Source organism: Gekko japonicus, unplaced genomic scaffold, assembly GCF_001447785.1.
Source record: "Gekko japonicus isolate JY-2015 unplaced genomic scaffold, Gekko_japonicus_V1.1 scaffold2377, whole genome shotgun sequence".
Classification (NCBI taxonomy): domain Eukaryota; kingdom Metazoa; phylum Chordata; class Lepidosauria; order Squamata; family Gekkonidae; genus Gekko; species Gekko japonicus.
The window spans coordinates 96,836-105,831 of NW_015167606.1; the positions used below are offsets into that span (position 1 = coordinate 96,836).

The following is an 8,996-nucleotide window of genomic DNA, read 5'->3' on the forward strand; positions in this document are numbered from 1 at the left end:
AGGTGTGGAATGGAGTGTAGTCCAATCAGCTTCCATTTGTAAATGACCTTGGAACGCTGGCCGGGACTGCACAAAGCAGCCAATGAACCCAGCCAGTGTCTTCCGAGTGGCAGTTTTTTCGGCCTAACACTAAAGGGGCCAATTTTAGAATTCTGGCACCCAAAACTCTTTTATAATAAGGGAGAGATGGTGAAACTGTTTAGAATGTTGGAGGCAGGACTCAGGCAACGCAGCCAGTAGATAGGGACAGCTTCTGAGTGACACATCATGGAGCCAACTGATTTAGGAGCATGTGGAATGTTCAGAAAGTGCCACCCGACTTCACAATTATATATAATGAGAGATATAAAATATAAAGTGCTAGTTTATGTCAGATGGTGGGCTTAGCAGCATCTTTGGACAACAGCTGGCCAATAGCACAGTCTGGGTTAACTGGCTGTTGACAATGATGTTGGTGTTGGGCCAGGGCTATGGTTTCTTGGGTGCAGCTCCCTAATGAAAGGCTTGGTGGAAGAGCTCCATCTTGCAGGCCCTGCGGAACTGTAAAAGGTCCTGCAGGGCCCTGATATCCTCTGGGAGCTCATTCCACCAGTGCAGAGCTGCCACTGAGAAAGCCCTGACCCTTGTTGCAGCCAGCCTGGCTTCTCTAGGGCCCAGTAGGGCCAAGCAGTTTTGGGACCCCGATCATAGTGCTCCCTGGGGAATGTGTGGGGAAAGCCTTAGGTATGTAGGTCCCTTACCATATAGGGCTTTAAAGGTAAGAACCGGCACCTTGAACCGAATTTGGTATGCTATAGGCTGCCAGTGCAGTGCTTTTAACGCAGGCTGGATGTGCTCCCACATAGAGAGGCCCAACAGCAGCCTGGCCGCCATATTCTGCACCAGCTGCAGCTTCTGGATTTGGGACAAGGGCAGCCCCATGTAGAGGGCATTACAGTAGTCCAGCCTCGAGGTGACCATTGGATGGATCACTGTTGCCAGGTCCCAGTGGTTCGTCCAGTGGCTCCAGGAAGGGAACCAGCTGCTTCATCAGCCAAAGATGGTAGAAGGCTGATTTTGCAGTGGCTGCTACCTGGGCCTCCATTGTTAAGGAGGCATCCAGGAGCACTCCCAAACTCCTAACCTCCGACGCTGGCACCAACGGCGCCCCATCGAAGGTCAAGAGTGGGATCCCTACCCTCGGGCCACCCTTACTCAGGCACAAGAACTCCGTCTTCGTCAGATTCAATTTCAGTCGACTCAGTCTAAGCCAACTAGCCACAGTTTTCAATGCCAGATCCAGATCTTCTAGGTTAGAGCCAGGCTGGCAGATTGCATTTAGATGATTTATAAATTTAATGAAGTGAGAGAAATAAAATTTAGTGAGTTTCATTTGTGTGTGTGTTCCATTTTTAGCTGAGAGTGTGCTTGGGTGCTGATTGTATAAAGCATGGACAAGGTAGAGGAAGTTGGTGCTTGGGGAAAGTTTCAGAAATGCTATTTTCACCTAGTGCAAGCTGAAGCCAGATAACCTTGGTTTACTAGGCTGAGATGTCTGCCCAAAGTGGATGTGGGAATGAGTCCTGCTTACCACCGAGTGTGCCGCAGCAAGCAGGTGCCACACCATGAATGCCTGAAACCTGAGTTGGGCAAAAATTGGTTTTGCTCCATGTCAGTCTTTCATTGCTAGGCTCCCTTTTGAGCAGGAGGGAACATTCCCTGCTTCTGAGAGCAATTGGGCTATACCATGCCTCCTTCCCTCCTAGTTGGGTAGTAGATGATGTGAAAGACCTCTATCTGAGACCCTGGAGAAATGCTGCCAGTCTGAGTAGACAGTACTGACCTTGATGGACCAAGGCATTATTTTAAGGCAGCTTCATGTGTTCATACAACAAGGAGTCATGTCAGACTTTGGCTTTCGGGTGCATGGATGGGCTTTGGACCTAACTGATCACTTGGTTTTGGAGGACAGGAAAAAATGCTTCCCTCAGGCAATTTGGTGACAATGAAGTTGTGTGTGGCACTTATTGCTTTAGATATTTCCTGGTATCTTGTTTTCTGAAAGAATATCTCATGTGACACAAGACTATGTTTACGCCAGATCTTGACTCATGGCACACAGAAAAATGGATGGGCTGATTTCCCTATTAGAAAATAAGCCTATTAAAGTGCAGATAAATTAACTCCTGTGTTCTTGGACTTTCTGATACCACCATAGAAAAATTTCTGCAACTACTCAAAGCCATATCCAGGGTGCTACAGGTTGGTGCACTGTCCAACTGGAGCACTGATTTATTCCATATAGGATATCTTATATAGAGGGGGGGAAATATTTTTAAATTTGTGACCTGTCCACTTCCATTAGGAGCTGTGGTGGCTCAAGTGGTTAAGATGCTGAACTGCAGGCTGTGGAAGGTCAGTAGTTCAGCAGTTCGAGATCCGGGTGCTGCATGACGGAGTGAGCTCCCGTCTCTAGTTCCAACTCCTGCCAACCTAGCAGTTCGAAAGCAAGAAATTGCAAGTAGATAGATAGGTAGCACTTCAGTGGGAAGGTAACAGCGTTCCGTGCGCCTTGGTGTTTAGTCATGCCAGCCACATGACCACGGAAACGTCTTCGGACAGCGCTGGCTCTTCGGCTTTGAAACGGAGATGAGCACCGCAACCCTAGAGTCGGATCTGACTGGCTTTCGAGCAAGGGAACCTTTACCTTTACCACTTCCATTAAAATGTAAAAGCTTGTTTTTAGAATAAGCAACTTTGTAGTTTAAGAAACAGGCAGTAGTTAGTGAAGTGTGCTTGCACACAGAAGCTTATACTGTGACTAGAACTTTGTTGGTCTTAAAGGTGCCATTGGACTCAAACTTTGTTCTTCCTCCACAGTAATAGTGCTGTACACTCCATTTGAGTCTCTTGACTCTGCCAAGTAAAGATTCCTCTGGGTTGCCAGCATGAGGCTAGCAAATGTTGAGAGACTCGTGGGGGGGGGGCAACTGGGGGAGCACTAGTGGCATCTAGCATTTAGCCAAAACTCTGTGGTTTAACCTTGCTGCTGTCCCTGCAGCAGCCATTCCCCTGCCAGTGTCTGTGTATGTGTATGTCTGTGGAGGGGGGTATTATTTTTCTTAATCAGCAATTGAATAGCTATAGCACTATAACAACGTCTCTATTGGATTCTCTGAATTCTTAGTTTCTGGTTGTTGGTTGTTTTTTTGTGGGTTTTTTTTAAAGTCTCTAGCCTCTTTGTGGAGCTATTCATTTCACCATATATCTCCACAATGAAAGGTGCTAGAGACTGAAAAAGAAAGAAAGCTGGAAATTTATTGATATAAAACATTTATATGCCACTTTTCTACCCAAATAAGGGTCCCCAAGGTGGCAAATACCAAAACATTAAAACATTTTAATATTAAAACAACATATAAAATAAAGTGTACATAACAATAATAATTCGATAAAATATATAAACAAACATAACACCACAACCGGGAAGAAGGGCCAATAACAGTTTTTTGGGGGTATGCCAAACAAAACAAAAAAGGCTTTACTTGCTGGTGGAAGATAGAGGAAGACAGATAAATCTCCCAGGTGGGGACAGAGTTCCAACATTCAGCACCATGACCTAGAAGGCCATCCCTTGGTTGCCACTTGTCTATCCTCAGATGGTGGAAGTACTTGAAAATGAGCGGAGTGGACAGGTAGGTACGTATGGAAGATGGTATAGTTCTTAAGAGAATGTGGCTCACATACTGTTAGAATGTTATAGCAATATTCAGTTGTTGATTTTTTTTGAGAAGATAAAAAGGCCCTGGTGGTGCAGGAAGACAGCAGGTGGTTGCTCCTGGGAGACTGGGAAGCAAACAAGCAAGGAGAAGGTTGCCAACAATATAACCAGCCAAAAATACAAAAACACCCTTGACGAATGTAAACAGAATCTGTTTTTTACACAAATATTTATAGTGATATTATATAAACTAAAATGCAAACTACAAAGTGCATTATTACATTAAAAGACATACAAAATATAAGTGGGGAATAAACCCTGTTGAAATACAGTCTTAAAGGGACCGAGCCAATAAACAGTCCTCTTAGCCTGAAGGAAGAAGAAGAAACATTCTCTGCAACAGCCGAAGACAAGTCCCTTGGAGCATGAAGACATCAAGGTTTGTCACAACAGGCCTATTTCGAATTGATATCCATTAGTTTTCAAGAATTCACAAGCACATGGTGGCAAGCGTCCCGTAGTTACTAGGCGGCTATCTCAAGCTAGTCACTATGGGACGCTTGCCGCCATGCGCCTGTGAATTCTTGAAAACTAGTGGAAGTCCCCAAGCTTTATGAAGACTAATAGCTTGATAAAGATATCGATTCGAAACCTGCCATTTATGTTTATTTCCCGCTTGTATTTTGTATGTCTTTTAATGTAATAACGCCCTTTGTGGTTTGCATTTTAGTTTATGTAATATCAGTATAAATATGTTTGTAAAAAACAGATTCTTTTTACATTCTTCAAAGCTGGGAAACTGGGAGCAGGGACAGTGCAGGAAACCTGACATGTGGGAGCTTCATTGCCACTCTGCTGTATCAGCAAACACAACAACGGGGAAGCCACACAATCTTGTCCTGTGTGGAAATCACTACAGGGAACCTTTGCATATGCCAAGTAGCAGAATGATCCCCTCCCTTATAGCTCCCAGTGAAGTGAGTTTTCCAGTAATTAATCACTTGCCCTATTGTCTTATTTGTAAGTAAAGTGTGGGGGCTGGGTGCCTTAAGAACTACTACCTTCTGTAGGAAACTAAAAGGAATTAAATGTAACAGGTGGCACAAGATAATCGGAGTCAGAATAGGAAGTAATTCTTGTTTAGTAATTAGGTATAATAGGAGTCAGTGGATGAGCTGGAGAACACTTTCTATTAATAAAAGGGGGTGAATAATATAATAGACTGCTGGAAAATTCTGTATCATTGTTCACTATAAAATTTAATAAACTGTGAATAATAAAAAAGAACTACTACCTTCTCCAATATGGATCTACCTGTAAAAATAGCTAGTGAAGTCTTGCTTGATATCCTACTACCCCCAAAAAATCATGGTCTGACTACACAGTACAGGGCCTTTTTGGTCAGTGTGCTGTGGTTATGGAATTCCCTTTCCCTTGAATGCAAGTTTGGTAATCTCCCTGTTAACTTTTCATAAAATGGTTTTGTTTAGGAAAGTTTTGATCTGGGTTAGTTAAATTTAATGCTCTGTTCCATTGGTACTAATAAATGACACCTAGGACTGTGTAACTAACTTGTTGGGTGATACTGTGTTCTAACTAGGGCTGCCAATTCCCCCCGGGGGCGGATTTCCCCCCGCTTTGGAGGCCCGATTTCCGCCACCGCAGAATCGGGCCCCGGGAGAAAGCCCACCCCGGCATGCATGTCAGCTGGATGTGACGTGCTGACGCCGGGCACGCTGGGGGCGGGGCCACAGCCATCTGAGGGGAAAACTCTATGTTTTCCCCTCAAATGGCTGTGGCCCTGCCCCCAGCGTGCCCGGCGTCAGCACGTCACATCCGGCTGACGTGTATGCGGCGCACGCGCGCAAGACGCCGTCCGGGAGCCCCCCGCCGCAGAACAAAAGGTATTTGGCAACCCTATTTCTAACCTACCTCACAGGATAGTGATGTGAAGCTGCTTAGGGTCCCCATTGGTGAAAAAGGAGGGATATAAATGAAGTAAGTAAATAAATAAGTGTTGGTGGTAATAGTCACTCACTGTTCCAAACTATCAAACTGGCTAGAAACAGAGATATTCTGTAAAATATTCACACGTAGTCTGAAGCAAATGGTAGAACCCCCCACCATTCTCAGAGTGTCACCCCTCAGACTAAGACGTGGTATTATTGCAAGATCTTTAAGGTCTTTGCTAGTGAGTTGTTTTTATGAAGTAAATTTTTAGTATGTTAGACATTTATGTGAAATACAACATTTGGGCCTTATTTTACTCCTTCCTGTTTCTTGTTGGTTTAAATTATTTTTGTGTTTGCTATAATATAGAGTATAGAAAACTGGACAGGGGGATTAAGATTGGGAATAGTGTGATGCTATGAAAATGGGTCATATGAGCTTTGGGAAATGTTATTGAGAGTAAAGAGGAGGCTTTTTCTAGGAGTGAGACTAGGAAAGTGGAGAAGAAGGAAGGTTAAAAGTTTGGAAATTCAAGAGGCTGCACTGGGATGCAGATGTATGTGTAAAATATGGGGAATATTTTAGATTCATATTAATTGTCCTGTAGTACTACTTTTTAAAACAGTAAATGTAGAAAATTCAAGAGGAAAATCCTCATAATCACAGGATAAATAAACTGACTGATAAAGGGAGTAGAGGAAGGTCTGACTCAGATTAAACTGCATATGAATCAAATATTTTTTCCCTAATGCTCTAGTTTCTCACATGGTCATTGAGGAAGTCAGTTGCATACAGAACCACCTTGAAATTGAGAAGACATGTCGTGAAAGTGCAGAAGCTCTGGCTACAAAGGTAAGAAGCCATTGATTTTTCTTGGAGGACAGAAGTCAAAGATATACACTGATCTTGGGGTTTTTTTTAGGGTTGTGGATCTCTGATTCAACATTCCCAGTTTTCTGAAGTCCTCTGACAAGTGTCACTATATGTGAACAGCTCTTCAAAGCTTCAAGCAAAGAACCCCCCCACGCACACACTTGTTATCTAAGGTTCTTGAGCTGGAGGTGTGAAATGAACCATGTGCACTTCCTTTGGGCCATTGACTCATCTCTCCTGTTTTCTTCTGGACTATTTGGCAGGCTGGAGGAACCTTATATTCAGCATAGGTGACTGGCAGTGCAGTCCTATTTAGAGTTACTCCAGCCTTAGCTACACATAAGAAGGTTAAGCAAAATGTATGTAGATGCAATTGACTCTCTCATGCTTCCAGTGTGGTTTGTGCTGCTTCAGATGTGGCAGAATTCCTACACTGAAAGCTCTATTGTGTAGCAAATCATGAGCAACTTGTGTTTAACTCATTGTAAGATAATTGGGTATGCATATATTTTGCAGCAATAATCAGCTAAATACACAGACCTGGTATGCGGCATTCTTCATATTGGTTGCATGCTATTTGCTGTGTGAAATAACTTTTTATGTTATGCTATTTCAGAAGCAGATCTGAGTTTTAATGCTTTGGTCTGGGGATGGAAAAAGGAAGGGACTGTGGCTGTGTATTTTTGGACAAGCAATTATTATTTGTAAATATGTTGACTACCCAAAGAGAAAGATTTACTTGAGTAGGTTTAAACAGCTTTTTTAAAATAAAAATGAAAATGAAAAGTGACACCAAACAGCAAATTCAGGTAATGTTTAGCTATTTAGCTTCTCATTTTATGCATCTGAGTTAACTGATAAACAGATTAAGACATATCCTGTGAGTTTGTGATATGAAAGAATAATCGTCATTTCATGCCTGAATCAAACGGAAAAGTCAGCCAGAATATTTCAGGTGATTGTTTATGAAAGCCAACCAAAGGGCAGGCAAAAGGTGATCTGTACTGTTCTGTTGATTGCAGCTAGGTTGATGAATTTACCAAGTGTATAATTTTCTATGTTCCATCTCATCAGAAGTACATTATTATTAAAGAATGTTTTATTTCTTTGTGATATATATATGGTTGGGGGAAACACAATTTGAGCCACTTCATCATCAGGAAATGGATTGCAGCAATTTTTAACAAAAATTTCATTAGTAATGCTGGCTGGTCTGTGTGCATTTGTGCATTTTTCCTGCCCAAAGTATATCTTCAGATGTGGCAGAAATCCCACTAGAAGAAAATGTCTTTTAATTTAGATGCGTTAGCAATGTGCTTTCTAGAGGTATTTACGTAATTGTTTGCATAATGATACTACATTAGAATTCGTAAGGTAGTCAATCAAAAAAATAACTAAGAAAATGAATTTATGTATGTAACTGTCTTTTCTTTCCATTCTTTGTACATAGTGACACACTCTGACAGCAAAGAGACTAGCACATTTCTGTCAGTCTGCCTTGTCAGAGCTGACTCATCTGCTTCATACATGGTGTCCAAGCTATGTTGAGTGCCTCACATTTTCTGTTCAGATCTTTAAGGGAGTAAAATCACTTAAAGGAACTAGCAGTGTGAGGTTCCTGGAAAGATCTGCCACTTTGATAAGCCAGGACTGAAAACTGGGACTGAAAAAGAGGGGAATGGGCATCAAGATCAATTTCTTGTTACTTGAGGATTTAATGTCTTAGAGTGACCTTAGGTGTTATGAAATGCAGTGGGAACTGAAAGCACAAGTGCCCTGCATTCCCTTTATGGTTCTTGATAGAATCCGAACCCCAGCTTTTTGTCCTCTCTTTTGTGACTTGTATGCGCCGTGCTTGCATCTTGACCTCTCTTCGTCATGGTGGTGGTGAATGGAAAGGAACGCACAAACGTATTCCATAAGTTCAGAAGCTTTTGGTTGCTTTCAAGCAATCCATTAACCCCCCCCCCCCGATTTAATAGTCTTGCTTTAAGAAATGTTACAGCGCAGTTGCTCATTTATATTGCATGTCTGTGCACTATACCAGTTGCTCTGGTATGCGGTCAGCGGCCCCATGTGCTCAAGAGGTGCTGTAACATTTCTGTGTTGTGGAAGGTTCCTCTGGTTTTTTCAAACCCCCCATCATGCACACATAACATACACATCTTGTAAGGTTAGGTCAGTGTTATTTTAGATAGGGAACTGAGACTGTGAGTTTGATGGTGGCATCTCTGTAGTATCAGAATATAGGGTTGCCAACACACCTGGGGAAACATGTCTTTTCCGTTTAACAGAGGTTTAATGTGTCAAAATGGGCAGCTGAAGCTTTTCATGACATGGAGATAAGTAACTACATGGTTAATAACACCCCATCAAGCTTCTGTTAAAGAGACAGGACATTTCCCCCCCCCCCAGGCAGTTGACAACCCTCCACAGAAAAGGGGATTCCATTTCATGGTGTGTGTGGGTTTCT

The 8,996-nt window shown here is 42.6% G+C and overlaps 1 protein-coding gene across 1 annotated transcript in view; it reads left to right on the plus strand.

Moving 5' to 3' along the window:
* SHTN1 (shootin 1) overlaps positions 1–8,996 on the plus strand; it is a 126,548-nt gene that overhangs the window by 38,885 nt on the left and 78,667 nt on the right. Inside the window, 1 exon segment of the mRNA XM_015414003.1 lies at positions 6,408–6,502. Within this exon segment, the coding sequence (XP_015269489.1) occupies positions 6,416–6,502 (87 nt within the window). The 5' untranslated portion in view covers positions 6,408–6,415.